The 19,887-nt window shown below is 29.6% G+C and overlaps 1 protein-coding gene across 1 annotated transcript; it reads right to left on the bottom strand.

The window, feature by feature from the left end:
* Positions 1–393: 393 nt before the first annotated feature.
* On the bottom strand, positions 394–9,270 carry LOC120091603 (protein PIN-LIKES 7-like). The gene is made up of 9 exons (XM_039049705.1): positions 9,175–9,270; positions 2,383–2,540; positions 2,195–2,274; positions 1,935–2,059; positions 1,740–1,861; positions 1,468–1,659; positions 1,244–1,378; positions 1,080–1,180; positions 394–996 (listed from the first exon to the last, which is right to left on the bottom strand). Exons 2-9 carry the CDS (start codon positions 2,515–2,517, stop codon positions 630–632), a joined length of 1,257 nt encoding a protein of 418 aa, XP_038905633.1. The 5' UTR covers positions 2,518–2,540; positions 9,175–9,270; the 3' UTR covers positions 394–629.
* Positions 9,271–19,887: the final 10,617 nt, after the last annotated feature.

Consider the following 19,887-nt stretch of genomic DNA (forward strand, 5'->3'; position numbering starts at 1 on the left):
GCCTATTTATTTTTTTATTTAAGAAATATTTTTACATTTTTTTAATGATCGAAATAATAGGTATCAAGTCAACTTTATGTTAGTAATGAACCGAAAAATGACTAAAACACAACGGTGTAACGAATGTTAATTGAATTTACCCAAATACAACTTAATCTAAACCTCAAAAGTGTAGTTTTTACTATGTTGTTTGATCCCATTTTCTATTGTAAAATTTCGAACAATATTTTTAAAAAATATATATAAAAACCGTATTTTTTAAGTAAGGATTCTTACCTTTTCTCTTACATTCCTTCCATTTCTCTTTTGAAGATATTCATTACTGCTTGAGCATTAATTAACAACAGAATTAATATTAAATAAGAGAGTAATAAGATAGGGAGAGAGATGTGATGTGATGTGACAAGGAAGGTATATTTTTATCCATCCAATATTTACAATATAATATGTGCAGCAGTTACCACCAAATATAAATGAAGAAAGCTAATTAATTACAAGCACTCACTTGATCTCACAAAAACTAATTGAACTCACAGCCACTGGAAACATCATCTCCAAATAGGCCCCACATAAAGTATATGGGTTGCATTACAATGGTATAAACAGTATAAAGGTAGTAAAAATGAAAATTAGGTAGACAAAATCCACATGAAAAGTGCATACCAAAGAGCGAGCGCAACGGCAGCAGCTGAATAGGTCCAGAACATAATAACAGAGCATTCCTCTTGAGCCACACCAAAGAGCTGGGTCATAATGCCGATGGACATGGCTGGAGGGAGAGTGTACTGAACCATCAACAAGAATTGGTACATGGGGTCCGGCGGCAGAAACCCCAACCCTCTCGCCGCTTTCACTATCACTATTCCTATTGCAGGGAGAGCAACGTATCGCGCTACAACCAGCGCCAGGATGATCACTGGCTTCACTCGCGACGACCGTAGCCCCTGTGTCAGGTTCGCCCCTAGGATCAGCGTCGTGCTTGGGATTGTTCCGTCGCTGTATTCATTCATTTCCTTTTTAATCAATATAATTAATCGATCATCATCATTTTCCACTAAAATACACCATCTCACGCATACCCCAGTAGTTTCACAGCATCCTGGACTACTCGCAATGGAGCACTCTCCCCAACTAGTAGATCTCTCAGCCACGTCACCGCTCCGAAGATAAATCCAACAATCTAAACAAATTAAATTAAATTAAATTAAAAAAAGAAAAAGAAAAAGAAAAAGATACAACTTACAGCTCCTAATGTGGGTGGTTCCATCAACTCCTTCATGATACCGTGAAACATTTGTTGTAATTTACCCAATACCATTACGCCTAATTTCTCTGACTCTTTCTCTAGAATGGGGACGCCTGCTTCTTGGGATTCAATCTGCAACCACCATCCAGTTTCATAATTAATTAAAAACACATATAATCACCTACCCGATTGATTAATCAATCAATTAACTAATCAAATACCTCTTTTAGTGCGAGCTTATTGGTAGAAGGAACGACGTCGTCTTCACCTGCAGCTTTTTGAGGCAGAAGATGACTCTGCAAATAATCATCGCCGCGCTGCTCGGGGGATGCCAATTCTTCAAATTCTTTGAGGCGTAAGGAGGATTTTTTTACCAGGTGGTAACTGTAAGTCCATATGTAAAAACCCCCTAGCTGCAATTCCCCCCCTTTTTTTTTTTAATATATAAATCAAAATTCAGGAAATTAAAATTGATTTATTTTTGGGTTATTACCGCCATGGAAAAGGATGCGTAAGAGAGTCCACGAGAAGAACACGTGTCATGATCGCCAAAAGGGTTCCCCTTCTCCGCACAGATGGCAGGGATTATGATCAGAAGAAGGTTTCCCAAGTTCCCTATATTTATTATTCATTATATTATCCAACCCATTATTAGTTCAATTAAATTAGTAATTATTAATTAACTCACCAGTAGCAGAGGAAGCCACGATCAGGCCTTCAAGATATGGCTTTGGTTTGAAGATTTTCACAATCATCCATCCCAATATTCCTCCAAATAAAAACGTAAAACCAATATTCACCGGCATGAACCACCTATATATTATTAATTCATTCATTTTCCTTTAAACACTGAATTAATTAATTCATTATCTTCATTCATCAAATGGATCACATTAATTCATTTTAATAGTGGAATTAATAATGTTTGATGAAAAAGAGTTGGGTTACCATGAAATAATGTCTTCAAATGTGACAGTCTTGGACAAATTTGCAAACATGAGACAGGGAGTGAAAACACCAAACACAATCTGCACAACACATAAAAATTAAAGCATAATGAAGCCAAGGAAATGCAGAAAATTAATGCATGCAATTAATTGTAATATCAATAAATTAATATTTGAAAGTTGAATTACCTTATTAAGAGAAGTTCTAGCATGGGGAGGAAGAATGTTGCAATAATCAGTGGCTAAGAAAGCTCCCAACAAACAAATAAGGAGGACTTGTATATTGGGCATGGATGCCACCTCCAATAGAGACAACAACCCCATCTTCCTTCAAATTCTATTTTAACCTATTCAATATCATCAAATATTTCCTTTTAACTTTGGAATAAAAGAATTTAAATGTTTTAATAATGTAATGTCACACTATATTTTTTAGTTTTAATATGTGTTTTCTATTGTATTTATGCTTATTTATCATCCACTAATATTGTAACACGTGGTATATTCTATTTAATGATATGTTTTAAACTCTCTCCACCTTCATTCTCAATACTGTAAAGAAAAAAAAATGTTTAAACAACATAATTCTATGGATTATTTAGATTGGAGTTATTTTGAAAGTTAATTGGTGAGGGAGATTCCAACTTATTTAGGGAAAAGAGGTAGTTTTTTTGTCCTCATCCGAATGCGTCTCTTAGAGACGCATTCGAGAATATTTTATTGTTTTTTTTCCCATACCCTACATTAAAAAAATTAAACTGGTTAGAATGTGTCTGTTTAACGCATTTCGGGAATATTTTATTATTTTTTTTCCCTACGCCGCATTAAAAAAATAAATTAAATCGGTCAGAATGCGTCCGTTGAACAGAATCGTTTAGTAAATCACTATGTGATCGTTTAGTAAATTATACACAATCGCTTAGTAATTTATACACGATTAAATTTCAAAAGAACCTCCCCAATCTAAATAACCCTAATTCTGTTGCCCATGTTTGAAATGGAAAAAAAAAAAAGTAATTTAAAAGAATGATGATATGAAACGAGAGACTAGGTTGGTAAAAATCTCCGTAGATCGATCCCGCGGGGATGGGAGGGTATCCTACCCCATCTCCGACTCTACTCCAATCTCGATCTCGATTAGTTTTTTATTTTTTTTTATTTTTTTAATATTATATAATTAATATGTTTTATGTCTTTCTCTTTGTTCAAAAACGAAAAAAAAATTGTAGAGGGACCCATTTTTTTTACAGAGAATCTCCGTCTCTGTCCCATCTCTAATTGGTGGGATGGAGATGGAGAATATGTCCCATCCCGACTCCGTTGTCAATCAACAATAGACCTGCAAATGGAATGATTTGGCATCGTGGCCCCACGGCCATCCACTAGGGTGCAGATAAAGAATTTGTTTTGCAAAGATAGTTTTCTTTTGATTAATTACAAGTTTTGTACATCTAACTTTCAAATTTGTCCACTTAATTTCTGATTTTGTGAAAATGTTTATTAAATCTCTAATATTTTAATTTGATGCTTTTAATTGTATGTTTAAAAAGTTTTTGCTAATGAGGATCGGATAGCGTTGCTGGCTTGAGAGGAAGGGAGTGTGGTCGATTGAAGGTAAATTTCATTAGAGAGAGAAATGAAGACTAGAAATAAATTATATAATAAAAAATTAGATTTTACATTTGTGGATTGGGCTTTGTTAAGTTGGACTTTGAGTTTTATTATTCTTTTTGTCTTAATTTTCGTTCGATTTTCAAGCTTTGGAAAAAACTCAAATTAGGAGTGGAAACATTCGATTCGATTTGGAGGTCAAATCAAACTAATCGAATTTTTTAATATATGAAATCGAATCAAATCGATTTATTAATTCAAACCAAATCGAATCGAATTGTATATATGAATAAATGATATATGAATTTTCATATATGTGGTTCGGTTCTGTTTCAATTTTGGTTTTGGTATTTTAAAAAATATATGTTTTATTTTTTTTAATTAAAAACGGTTCAATTCGGCTTGATTTTAAATTTGATTTTTTCTTTAATTTAAAAACAATGCGATTTTAAATTCGGTTCTACTCATTTTTTAAATATATATATATATATTGAAAATGGTTCAATTCGATTTCAAATTCAGTTTTCAAAATTAAAACCGGACCAAACCGAATTAATTCAGTTTCAAAATTTCTTCAATCGGACCGAACCGTATTTTTCGGTTTAATTGAGTTTTTTAGTTCAGTTCGATTCGAATTTTAGAAACGGTTCGATTTTTACGATTTGAATGACTATTCCTAACTCGAATTGTGAACTGAATCGAATATCTCAAATTTTCTTTTCTTTTCTTTTTTTTTCCCAAACCAGTGGATTTGGTTCAATTCCTCGACTTTTGGTTTGTTGCATACCCTAGTCCATGGATTCAATTTGTAGTTTTAAACGTTCGATGTCTAAATTTGTAATTCAAATAATTTATTTTGGTACAGTGGTTTTTTATTGACCATTTTAAAACTTATGTTTGTTGTCCAAATTCACATTTTTATTAGTATTTTCACATAATAATGCGTTCAACGTCATCATAAGGGATAACCGACATTTTTATAATATGATTAAAAAGTTCAATAGAACATTTTAAAAAAGAAGTAACCAAAAATCACTAACGTGAATATATTATAAATTATTGGCATTTTAACTTATTTTAAGTATTGAGAGGTTTATATATAGATTGATATTTTTAGAAGTTTGAGACAGTTGATATTGACTATCGATTAGACCCTTGAATCTTAATGATGTAAAAAAATATGATCCACAATTGGAGTGATAGTCAGTTTGGTTTGATCGATTTTGATATTAACAAAAAAACCGATTGAACCAATCAATTTTACAAAGAAAAAAAATCTAAACCATTGTCCAATAAAGAATAAAACCAATAAATTGATTTTTAATTGATTTGGTTTATCGTCGATTTGGTTTTTGATTTTTTACGCTTTCTAATAAAACCAATAAATTGATTTTTAATTGATTTGGTTTATCGTCGATTTTATTTTCGATTTTTTACGCTTTCTTTTTTTCTTTTAATTCTTTATTTTTATTTACACTTTTGTATCAAATGGATCCTTTTTGCTATTTTATATTAAAATTAAATCTATTATTTTCTAAACATTGAAATTATACATTTTTGTTTCTTTTTTTTCCTTGACACTTTTCTCTCCGTAATAATTGATCTTTTTCCCAAAAAATAAATATATAGGCACCATAACAATTAAAATATTAAAAGATACCTAATGTTAGTATTTATTTTTAAAGTTATGTATCTACCGTCGGATTGGTTCGATTTTGATTGGATTTTTCAATAAAAAACTTATCCGAACTAGTATTTTTTAGTTTTCTCCAAATAAAAATTAAGATATCCAATTTTATACTAAAAAATCAAACAAAACCAATGAATCGATTTGAATTGATTTGGTTTTAAAATTTTTTGATTTTTTGTTGCACTCCTAATTGTGGCTAAGACCAGACAAAACCGAGTTGAACAAAATTATTTTTAAATGGTATATGAATTTTGAAAACATCCAATTTAATGTTTATACATAATTTTTATCCCTAGTTTTTTTTTTAATGCTATAAGGCATTACATTTTTTTTAATTCAAGAAATTGCAATTATTTAAATATGAATATGTTAAAATTGAAATTTTAATTTCAAATACTTCATTTATCATTTTCTAAATGATTGCAGCATGAAAAATACATTTCTTTTTCTTTAATAGAAAAGAATCTAGTTAATAATAACAATAGTAATAATTTCTTTAATTTTGTTCATCTATTTAATTTATGCTAATTCATCAGCCACTAATTTTAACAAAAAGTAATAGAAAAAACTGTGTAGACTCACTAATTTTAGTAATATCAAGTTTAGCAAAATTTAAGAGATGGATACAACCAAGTATTACTGTATTCCAATTATGTTGCTAGCTAAATCACATAAAAAAGTCGATAGACTTATATTTTTATTTAAAAATTATTCATATTCTTTTTTAAATTGTAATATTACCATTATCTTTCATAAACGTTTCAAAACTATCATATATCGAAATAAAATTTTGTTAGAATATTGGACAAAAGTTAAGACATAAAATAGTGTGGCAATGACTCAGAATACAAACTAGAACTTAAATACTACTGTTGGCACTATTCCCTTTTAGATCACTGCTATATTCACTCATATTTTACGATTTATACTTTCTTAAATGCGTAAAGAGAAAAACAAATAGAACTTTCACATCCCATGTTAAATTATGTATTGTATTAGACAAAAAGTACACAACTACACAAAATTAAAGTGCACCATGTGAAAATTTGTGGTCCTATTCATCTATTGTTATTGTTATTGGTCACAATCCCACTTGACATTTTCAGTTATTTTTGTGGAAAAAAACTTTCATTCCTAACTTAGATTAAGTTACAAATGTAGCTATCAATGTGGATGTTCATTTATTTAGTTGGTAAACTTTTGAATTACAAAATTAGTTTTAAAATTTTGATATTTTATAAAATTTATAGACCTACTAGTTACAAAAATTAAAGAATAATGTAACATTATTAGACATAAAATTTTAATTTTTAGATTCAACAAATCAATTAGTTTGTAAGACAATTCAAAATTGTCCCAGATCTATTAAATCTTAAAATTTATGAACTTATTAGATACAAAAATTGAAAGTCAATGAATTAATTAAACTCTTTTAAAAGTTTAAATGCTCAATAATTATAACTTCAAAGTATAAAAGTGTAATTGAAAAAAAACATAAAAAGAACCATTTTCGTCAAAAATAAAAAAGGAAAAAAAAACTAAAATAATAATTAAAAAAAAAGAGAGAGATATAAAACCTAATTGTTGTTTTCTAGAAAAAGAAGAAAAATAATAGGTGCATCTAGGACAACACTTACCTATTTTTGTGCATCCTACTAAATTGTCCAATCATAATTTGTTACGTGTAAATTCTTCTTATTTCTTTTTTGATGAGTGGTGAGTGATGATGAGCTTGTTTGGGGCTCAACATCCTATATGGAGAGATCATATAGCCCCTATATCACCATTTGATCCACCGATAAACCTTTTACCATTTTCACTTCATTAACATGTGCACAGTAACCCACATTTAACAATTCTCCCAGCTTCTTCATCCCACACTTCCTATGTCTCCTCCATTTTCATACCTGATCGTAACTCTCTCATCCCTTTCTATGACCCACTTACATTTTTATTTCTTTATTCTTTTCTTATTTTTTACGTTCAATTTACATACATCGTTCCTCCAATGTCTTGTGACAAAGTACATTAATAATTTATTATCTATAAATTATGTCATTCAAGTTTTCATTTTTATTTGCTTAGTATATCAATTATTTATCTGTATAATGCCCATTACAGAAATCACAATATTTTGGATTAAATCTTTGTACACAATTTCTCAAAAAAATAAAAAAATAAAAAAATATCTTCATATACAACATCAATATTCAAAATCTACTATTCAAAAGCCCATTATAAAACCTCAATAGAAAACTCATTAGTGAATATATATATATGAGAAAAAACTCACGAAATCCCTAAAATCAAACAGAAGTAAAACCTTTTTTTTAAATGCCTCACTAAAATATTTAATTGACCATTCATGACCCTTTAGTTCTCGATAGTTTTTAAAAATTAAATTTATAAATACTACTTTCACTCGTTTATTTTTATTTTTTATTTGTCTTACTTTTAAAAACTTTTTTCAAAATTCAAGTCATGATTGAAATATATATATAGTATTAAAAAGTGGAAAAAAAAAGTTTTAGAAAAGAAAAATGGTATGTTCATCCCTGACATAGAATTAAATTTCATATTTTTAAATTTTGTTATTTTGTTGATTATTTACGATTAATCTTAAATATTGAGTGAGTTTTTTTAAACAACAACAATAAAGAATTATTTAAAAGACAATAATTGAATACAAAAAACTAAATTGATACAATAATTAAATGATAAGATTAAAAAAATAATGTTCATATAGCCAAATTATTTTGTAGTACAAAAAATTGAACTAGATAGCATTGATATATGAACTCTGCACACTCAAACATATACATATAGACTTAGACATAACAACTCTACACATCCAAACACAGACAACACAACCAAACACAGACAACACAACTCTGCTCCCCAAACACAGACATCAAAACTGTCCAGACATCAGAACTCTAAACATCCTATATCATCTTAGCACTCCAAACAACTCAAAAACATCTTAGAAGGCACTCAAGTATTACTAGAAAAAGAGTGATAAATTTATCTAGATGACCAAGAATTCTTAAATTTTGAAAAGTGTTTAAACTCTCAACTTTCAATGTCTTGTATGATAGACATGTGGTTTTTATATATAAAAAAAAGGTTAATTAGTATAAAAATACATACTTTCAACTAAAAAGTATGATCTTATATTTTCCATCCCCATGTTATAGTCCAAAAAAAAAAAAAAAGACCTTGAAAGATTATGCATGGATCTATTTTAGAAGAAAAGAATAGAGAATTAAAAAAGAAAAGGAAAATTCTAAAATTGAATGAGTTTCTGTGATAAAAAGATTATACATAAATATAAAAGGAAAATCAAAAATTGTGTTTGATTATGATTTTGGACTTAAATGAAGTAGACATATAGGATAGAGTATTTATATTATAGTAAATTTCAACGTAATGTTTATATTATCGATCTCAAGGTTTGGGGTTTGTTCCCTATCTCACACTTTAATTATAATATCCTTTAAAAAAAAATTCATGACTTCGATCTCCAAAAAAGAAGATGATGCAAATCATCGTTGAATTAAGTGGGTGAATTAGAAGTATAGTTAATTATTGAAATGAGATTTAAGGATATAAATGTGGGATTAGTATTAGATAAAATAAAAAAGAATGGGGAGGAGGAAATGAGAAGGCAGGGGGCGAACCTGAAGAGGCGGAGAGAGAAATAAAGGAAGGCCGTGCCTTCACTGCAAAATGGATCACTGATAATTGACGACCAAACTCTTCCAATTGCATTTCAATTATATACAAAACTCACTAAGCTAACACCCTCCCCACTACAAGACAACTTACCACTAAACGGCCCCATGCCATTAATTATTGTGGGGGGCTTCCACTCCAATACGTCTGGAATTTTTAAGGGTTTGGATTCATTATTATTATAATCAATAATTACATCCTCACTTTTCTTTTAACAAATATATATATATAAAAAGTTTCTTTCCATTTTTTAATTTTATTCGGATTGAGAATAAATTCACGGGTAATGTGTTCTTTTCTTTAATACATTGCGGTTCACTGATATTGACATCTTCTTTTTTACCTTGTACTTATTGTATTGAAAAAAATCATTATCTACTATTAAATTGTATCTATTAAATATATCTCCATTTAAAACAAATTCTCCAAACCTAGCTACTAGGCTCCTTACTTTCCAAGAATTGGGTTACACATGAAAATTGTGTTACTTTCATCACTCCAAATCATTATTCACTTTGATACGTATATTTGATTACTAGAATGAAAAAAAAGTATGAATTCAACTAATTAATGTGCTTCCTCACAAAAAATCAACACCAAATAATATGCTAAAAAAAAATTAAAATAATTAACAAGTTTATATCTATATTTTGTTAATCACAATAAATTTTATAATGAAGAGAGTGAGAAAAAAGTATTTTCTCTAATCGTGACCGATATGATAGCTTCAATTTTATTTCACGACATAAAAGAAGAAACCTAATTGATATTCTTGAGATAAACTTCTGGACTTTTGAGTGCACCCCACCATCTAATGTAGTAAAGTAAAAAGTGCTCTAATCGTGATCGATATGATAGCGTCAATCATGGATAATAGATTACCGGATTATCTTTTTTCTTTTTCTTTTTCATTTTTGGGAATAAAGATGTCATATATGTTAGACATATTTAAATAATAATATGTTTAATTAAAGTATGGGCTATGTATGTGGATTAATAATTTATCGTTATTTTATTGGATTGGACCCTATTATGTGATCTAACTAATTAAGGCCCTGGATTCCTAATTGAGTATGGACTTAATGGGTAGAAGCCTATTCCTAGTTAATTAGGGTTTAATGGAACCCTAATTGAACTAATATATAAAGAGACCTTAGGGCTATGGTCCCCGATATATTTCTTGAATCCCATTTAGAGAGATATCCCACTTAGGGCATTTGGAGCTTTGGTTGAGGAAAACAATAACCGCCACTTTATCCGCTATGTATATATTCTTGACAATTTAACAAAATGATTCTAGAGTTTATCTATTCAATATAGATAAAAGGTATTTATGCGATCAATACAAGCTTTTAAAATCATAATAAAGAGTTAAGTTATTTATTTGTAATGTTATAGTCTCTAATAATCCATAGTTTTATTTTAGGTGGCAGTAGTGTAAAATCCTTTCGTGCCAAATTGTTTCTGATGGCAGTTGGAATAGGATATTCTATAAAAAAGAATATCACATTTGTAAAATATTTACGACAATTATTTGCATACAAAAACCCATAATTAGTCTCTTTTCATGGTTATTCTTCAAAAGTTTCAATTTTTTATTCAACAAGTATAATATTAAAGATTATTTTGATAGTTTAGAAATCAAAGATGATTTCTTCAAAACAGTTCATCTATCCAAATCGTGTGAAATTCAATCGAAGATTTTTTTTCAAAAAAAATTATATTATTTTTCTCTTAAATCAAGATGGCAGCTCTAATATCAATTTTTAACCCGTTATGGATCATTTGGTTTAAGGTTTTATAGATAGGATGTGTTAATAAAAAAATGACTATATTTAATTGTGCATAGAAATACTATCAGAATTTTATGAACAAAAATTGTGTTTTGCATTTAATTTATGAAATTAAGCATGAAAATCTTATTATAATTGTAATAGATTAATAAATTAAAAAATAAACAACATGCAATATATCGATAAAAAATTAATTAATTATGAATAATAATTTTGATTATAAATATTTGAAGATTGAGTAGTTTATAATAAAATTAACCAATTAAAAAAATGCATATATTGAATGTCATACTAATTATAATCTAGTACTCAATCATTTTTAATACTTAATTAAGTTCAACATAGTAATTTTAATTTTAATTAAATAATATAAGAAAATATATTTTAATAAATAATATATTATATAAAAAGTGAAAAAATAAATAAAAATATGATATATTAATAAAGAATACTAAAAAGTGTTTTGTAAATATAACATGCTAATAATAGATGGAATAATAAAGATTAATTACAATAAATAATTAACTTATTATAAATAATAAATAATGATTATATGTTCATACTGAATGTTTAAATTAAAATTAATCTCAATAAATAATTACTTGATTGTTAAAAAAATAAAGTAAGAAATTATTATTATTGAGAAAAATAAATTTTTATACTAACTAAATTTAACTAATCCTAATTTACTAATTAAATATATTTAAGATATTGTTGGCTAATAAATTAATAATTTATGTAAATAAATATTTCAATTCATTTAATAGATTTTTATTATAAAAATAAATTACGTAGATATTTTAATAGATTATTATTGGATTTACTAAAATAAATATTTATATTATTTTTGTTAAATTGATATTAATTAATTAATTAATTGTCTATATTCAAAGTAAAATTATGTATAAAATATATATAAAATGAAAAACAGATGAGAGGGAAAAAACCCCCACAAATTTGGAAGGGATTAGAAAATACTTGTTAAGCAAACAAAATAGCTTATTCCCAACAAAGAGTTGAAAACCGTAAAACAAACATGAGATTTAAATGTCTGTGTCAATTCTAATGCAGAAAATTCTCAAACCAAACAACCTTTTAAAGAATAAATACATGACAATTATCATTGAGTTATACTCACTTTGGCTTATGTTTAGGATTTCTTCAATCTACTATCTATTGCTCCAAATGACCAAGCACAAAGTCTTGTCAAGTTATGTTTTATTTTCGTTTTGGGTTGTTATTTTGGATTAGGAGAAATATTAATGAAGAGTAGATAAAGTAATTGACATACTTAGCCCAATTGGCCTTCCTCGATAAAACTCTTCCCCTCTTTTTACAATGTCAAAGAAGAGTGGGTAAAACAATTGGGTCAGTCGACCCAATCTGCTCGCCTTGTCCTCGAAGGTTGAGGCCAATTTACTCCACTCTTTAAGGTCTATCACTGGTAAACCTTATCTGGCACCTCCTGTGAGGTTCGATCTAACTTACCTTAGACCATCTTAAATTACCGATTGATCTAAAAACTCAAGTGATGTGTGAAGGTAAATTCAATATTATACCCTCTAACACTCTCCCTCACATGTGGGCTTGAAATATGAAGAAAATCTAACAAATGAAAATTAATATTAATTGGGAGAGAAAACAACATTGTAGAGGTTTGAACATAAGACTTCCCCTTAAAATTATAGAGCAAATATATCTATTGCTATCAATTTGCAATAGAAAATATTTTTGGTTGTATTTGAAATACATTTTCAGGTATTTAATTTAAAAAATAAATCACTTTAGAAAAATTCAAGTGCTTGACTACCACTCAAAATGATTTTTGAAAAAACGAATTTATAAAATAAGTTGGTTTAGGATAAAAAACTAACTTTTAAAAAAAATAATTTTAAATATTTAATGGTGTTAAAAACTGAAATCAACCACTCCTACATAAAAAATCAGTTACATCCGATGGTAAAACAAATTAATCTCTGATCTCAGCTCCTTGTTACAACTGATAAAATACATGAAAAGAAGAAGAAGAAAGTAATTAAAAAGGCTGTATAAATACATGCATGTAAAGAGAGAGATGAGTATGAGAGATTCATTTTGTAATCTACACTTGAAATCTAAAAATTTCTGATGAATAAAAGAGATTTATTTGCTGCTTTGACAATGAATGTAGGTGTTTAACACCAAACCACTTCAAAATACTGAGTTCTTTCTTCTTCCCCTCTCAAAAAATTCTTAATGGGCTTTTCACTAAGAAAGTGAAATAACCCCAACAAACCTCTTCCTATTTCACTTTGTAGAGGAACTTGTCATTCTCGTAGTGGAACGACAAAACTCAATCTTCTCTCTTGGTAAACTCTTCGTCAACATATCAAATCCATTATGATCAATATGTATCTTCTCTAGCTCAAACAATTCATCATTCAAAGCATCTCTCATCCAATGATATCTCAAATCTATATGCTTCATTCTGGAATGAAATGTGTTGGAATACAGAAACGAGTAGAGGAAGAAAACATGATCATTAAGCATTCTAATTCCTTAATTTTGACATTAAAATAAGCATGTTCATAGGGTAATAAGATGGTTTCAAGAAACACATATCTTTGAAGAATTCCACTCCGATCCAATCTGCTCCTCATGAATTCTTAGCTCCAAATCTTCAGTGAACCACCAAGAGATCTTCTCTACTATTCTCAGCCTTGAATTTGAGTGGTGGAACTCAAGATTGAAGTGAATTTGTGAAGGGAATAGAATGGGTTTCTGGTGAAGAACATTTTCTTTGCGTAAAAATCACTATCTTCCTCTTCATTAGCAATTTTTTTGGAGTTTTATGTATCATCTTCATGCAAGCACTAAGGTATTAGTCAATGTCACTTCAATTTTCACTTGCAAGTTGTGGCTAGGTGTTGAATTAAGGATTCATCCACCAAATTGTGGATAATTCCACTAATTCAATTAAATTGAATTAATTTCAATTTCCATTTTCAATTTCTAATTTTAATTAATTCCAAAATTAACTAAAATCTAATTTAATTAATTCTAAATTAATCAAATTCAAAAATTCAATTTCTCAAATTGAATTAAATTAAAAATTAATTTGATTTTAATTAATTAAATAACAATTTAATATCAAATATTAAACTAATACATCTAATTTTAAACATGAATCCTATTCATGTAATTAATATTTTAATCAATATTTAAATATTATAAACTCTGCAATTTCATTTAATTTCGATAAATTAAACGTTAATTAATTATATTGAATATTATTATACAAACCCTAATTTGAATTCAAACTATTCAAATTCAAACCCAAAATTCAATTTGGACACTTCAACTTGATATCATTCTAAATTCATTCAATTTACTAATTCAAGGTGTTCATGTTTTATGAGCTAGTAGAGGGACTTTATGGACCTACAGATCATGAGCTCCAACGATTTGAGATTAATTGTCTAAAATTCTTTAAACCGAATTAATCAATATTCTTTAACTATCGAGTAGTAGCTCGATAGTTGCATTCTCTTCACTGTAGATATATTTATGTCCACTTGATTTAACCATAATCAATAAGTCGACTCTTCACAGATTGTTTGTAATAATGGCTGGGTCAAATGCTATTTTACTCCTGAAATTATGTCTTGCTCCTTAAGTTCCACTAATGATGTACCTCAAGTGTTTTAATTTTCATAGGACCACACGCATTAAAATGTACCAAGTCTAGTACATCTAGTTTCTTTGAATGTTGAGAAGACTTAAAAGTAACTGTTGTCTGTTTTCCTGCCAAACAAATGAACACACCTTTATAGGGATGCACTCTTTATGTCAGGAAGATGATTTTTCTTGGCTAATATCTTCAAACCCTTGTCACTCATGTGACTGAGTCTTTTATGTCAAAGCTTAACATTCACTTCACCATCCACTATATTTATGTCACAATCCATTATCTTAGCCTCTATATAATATAGTGAGGAATGTTTCTCTCCCTTAACTACCACCACAGAGCCTTTAATAAGTTTCCATTTACCATAATAGAAGGTATTGCAGAAACATTCATCATCAAGCTCACATGTAGAAATGAAATTCATGCGAATATCAGGAATGTGCTTCACATTCTTCAAAATTAATTTAGAACCATTCTTGTTCTCCAAGTGTACATCTCCAATGGTAATTGCTTATTATTTTGGAGATTCGTCTGATTTGGGAGTTAGGAATGTAGCTATACAAGAAAGAATTCACTCATTCTCTATAGTTAGAATAAGTAGAGAAATTACTCTCTTAAGGACTGATTTTGGGGCCTGAACAATGTGGCGCCACACCTTCTCTTGACCCGAGAGGAGTTTAGTCATAATTGGACTATGACTTATTGTTCATTAGATGGATCAGTGATACTTAAGAAGTTGAATGTAACTACCAGAGAAAAACTGTATTTTTGGCCTAACTGTATTTATGAGCAATTTGTGAAGGGTCATCACACCGTTGATTGGTTATATCCAATGGATACAAAAATGTATCTATAGTGCGAAGAGTACAGTTGTCGGTCTTTAGTGGAGTGACCAACAATTAATGAAAGTTGGATAATTTAATTAAAGAAATTAATTAATTAATCAAATACCATTGAAGCTTTAATCTATAGATCCATAAGGTAACCTTAGTAGCTCAACTAGGATTATTGAAAATCAAATTAATTTTGATTTAATTTGAATTGTTCAAATTAATTGAGGGATTTAATTATATATGATATGATTAATATAAATTAATTATATGTGATATAATTAATAATAATGTATTTAATTAATTATAATATGAAGTTTTATTTGAGAGGAAATAAATATTTGAATATGATTCTAATATTAATTATATGAATTTAATTCATATAAAAACTATAGGTTAAATTTAATGTGAGTTTGTTTCATATTAAATACTATAAGTTAAATGAAATAATATCAAACTATGGGTTATATTTTAATTGATATAATATAAACTATAGACTATATATATATTAGATATAGCATATAGTTTAATATATATTATATAGTAAGTTAGTTATTATGTAAATATATATTAATTAAATTAAAAATTGTTTTTATTTTCATTTTTTTAATTAATAGGAGGAAGTTATGAAAAATAACTTCTCTCCCCTTGTTTCTCTAAAAAAGGGTGGAAGTGGGTGGTTGGAGAAAAAATAGTTTTTTCTTCTTCCTTGTTCTTCATGTAGAGAAAAAACACAGTGCACACTTCCAAATTGATCTCTCTGCAATAGCTTCCTTTCAAAACTCTTTATCCCTCTCCCAAAATAAAACACAAGCCCACAAACTCTTGCAAATTCTCACACCAAAGGAGAATACAGAGGTTTTCACTTGGTGTTGTCCTTTTTGGGTGTTTGACGTATTTGCGCAAATTCGGTTTCGAGAGGAAACCATGAAGCTTCAAGGGTAAGTGTCTTCTAACTCCAATTTCCTCTTCTCTTTTGTTTAAGCATACTATTTTTTTTAAAAAAAAAAAATTATTGAATGCATAATGAATTTTATCTCAATAGTATGTTTATGTGAAAAATTAAATATTGGGATATGATCTCGCTTCCGCATTGTTTTCACAAACCTATAGAGCCCTGTGACTTTCTTCCCATCTCCTCGTTCAATACACTACTTTTTACTTAGTCCATGCTTAGTACTCCATTTAGGGATGAGTTCGATAAGGAAGTTCTGAATATCTCCCACGAGTCCGACAATGTACCAAGGACCCATAACCCTATATCTCATCCTCAAACTTGATATTCATCCTAGATAACTGATTAATGATACCTTGAAATGTTTTCAAGTGATCTAACATGGGTGTTCCATCTTGATACTGAAGGAAATCGAAACATGAGGATTTCCATGAGCAGCGAAGGATCGTTCCAAATTTCAATCGTATATGAACATACTCAATTACAATCAAGAAATGAAAACAACAGGCTATGCATACAACGAAATTACAACATACTTTTCTAAAGATCAAGAGAAAGAATACACATACCTTTGAAGACTCATCTTCAACTCCCTTGTCACGAACGCTCGAACAACTAGCAAGATTGCAACATGAACGCTCATACACGAGGACCGCTACATAGCACGATCAACAAAGAACTCGAACACCGCAATCTCCAAGATCATGAACACCCCAAACTTCACATGAATACCACGAGCGACCTCCGAATAACCTCGACTTAGTCCAGTTGAGTATGAGACCACCATAAAGGCTACCCTGGTATTCTCGGTGTGAGAATCCAGAAGTGTGGGCTCTGTGTGGACTTGGTTAGAGGACACGACTGGAGGAGAACAATCGTGTAAACGATTGAGCAAGTCGAAGATGACAATATCTATCGTATAGATGATGCCCAATCATTTAACATAACTATGCAATCGTTTAGAAAAAGCTGCACGATCTTTTAGCTCATCGGCCAGTTGAGTGTCTATCGTATAGGAACACTCCACGATCGTCTAGTCTCTCCAAGTTGTCATTTAGTAAATCGTATTTACTTGACAACCTTTCCATGAGTAATTTCCAAGAATGGAAACTCAATTCAACATTACTAAAATTAGGAAAACATTTTTCATTTTATCTCATGGTTACTACGAAACCACCAATAACCTCCCACTCAATTGGTTATTAGAGAAAAAGAGATAATCATCTAATAATTAATATTATTATAAATATAAATGATAACCAACTTACCATACTATATTTATAACCTATAGTTTTAATATTTCATATCATGAAACATATAAGCCATAGCTCTTTTTCTATTTCATGGCACTTAATGTAAATCTCATTTACATTAATCCTCTACTTGATGTATCTCATACATCATACTGATCATATCATATAATCGAATTACCTCTTGTCAATTTGAACATTTCAAATCAACACCAAGAACTAATCCTCAACTTGAATCCATTGAGCTACCAAGGGGACATTATGGAACTGTAACTCGAAGCTCCAATGATACATGAATAACTAACTAAACTCTTTAATCATGGGATCCACCATCCGTTAATTGCCAGACACTCTACTAAAGATCGATAGCTGAACTCTCCTTACTACAGATATATTATGTGTCCATCTTAGCCAATCAACAATGCGATAACCCTTCTTAGATCGCTCGTAAGTACAACTGGGCCAATAACCGTTATACCCCTGTAGTTACATCTAACTTCTTAAGTACCACTGATTTCTCTAATGAACATAAATCATAGTTCTAATATGACTGAGTCATCTCTTCCAAAGAGAAGTTGTAGCTACTATGTTCACGCCCCAAAATCAACCCTTAAGAGAGCAATCTATCTACTTACCCCTACTCCGGGGAAAGAGTAGATTCCATCTTGTGTAACTGAGTTCCTAACTCCCAAATCAGACAAGTCCCCGAAAAGGTAGGCATGTTGAGTTGGCAATCTGGCCACTTGCACTCATACTAATCAAAAGATCGCCCTCAAAAGCAGAAGTTTCCAAAACACTCAGAATTAAGATCATGTCACCTATGGTCGTTTAGGTGAGATGTAAGACTCCAGTATCAACGATGTTATATACAGAGACGAATCATCTCGTGGTCAAATCTTATACAAACTCTTTGTATAGGACACCCCCACTCACATGTCTCCAATAAATGGTCAGGATATATCATCTGTAGTAGTTCACAACACTTACAGACCTCTACAAAGCGGGTCATATCTGTAATGTCACAAGGATCAGGTATCCCTCCTTAATCCTTATACTACAGACCTATTTAGGTCATCACTTAAGGCATGATTCACTTGTATATCTCATATACATGCTTAAATTTACATACGATAACCATGGAGCTTTGTTTATTGGATATGAGTAAATGCCAAAATGAAATAACTCTTATTTTATTCATAGCAATGTGTATAGATAATACAAACAACGAGACTCCGAGAGAATTAGGACACCAATTCCAACAGATACTTCAATGCCATCATTTATTTAATCAGAAATATTTTACTATTACCAGTTTTAAAGGCACATAGCGACTCAAGCTTGTTTCACATAGTTCGTGCATGAGTTTCATCATCAATATGGTTTAGAAAATTATTTTCTACCCATAGTCTCATAATCCCACACACTTTTCTATGACAATTCCCATTCCTTATCCATTTTATCGGCAGTCTTCTTTTCTGAAAAAACTAGAAAGTGCAAATCATTCACATATAAAATATTTTCCATTTTTCCTTTCCAAACTTGATAATTTGACCCATTAAGGGTAATCATCTTAGCTAAACTAGTATCCATATTCAACACAAGACAATCATAATTAATTATCCAACGCTCTGATACCACTTTGTTGGGATAAATACTATATCTTTCGAATCAATTATCCCACTCTTGTATGAATCTAATAAAATATTAATCAACTAGAAACAATAATAATAATCAAGTAAGGACAAAACAATTTTTAACGTGGAAAAACTCCTCAATGTGAGGAGTAAAAAACTACGGATCGAAGTCAAAATCTCCATTATAATTAATAATGGGTTACAACGACTCCTCCCTAATCAAAACTAAAGGATACACAAAATATACCTCAAAATTAACAATCTTGGCAACAAATGACAACAAATAGAGAAGAATAGATTAGAAACGTCTCACTTGAAATAGCAACCAACCATCCATTGTATCTAATTGTAGATAGCTCCAAACAAAATCTCAACCGTCCAGATTAAAGACCCTCGTGTCATGAACACATTGTCAAAATTTTAGCTTGATCAGACCATAGATCGATCCTTAAATGGCTAAAAACTCTGTTGGTCAGATGAAGCTTTCTCATATTTTCTCACTGTTGTTTTCTCTTCTTTTTCTCGATTT

The sequence above is a fragment of the Benincasa hispida genome, chromosome 11 (genome assembly GCF_009727055.1).
Source record: "Benincasa hispida cultivar B227 chromosome 11, ASM972705v1, whole genome shotgun sequence".
Lineage (NCBI taxonomy): Eukaryota > Viridiplantae > Streptophyta > Magnoliopsida > Cucurbitales > Cucurbitaceae > Benincasa > Benincasa hispida.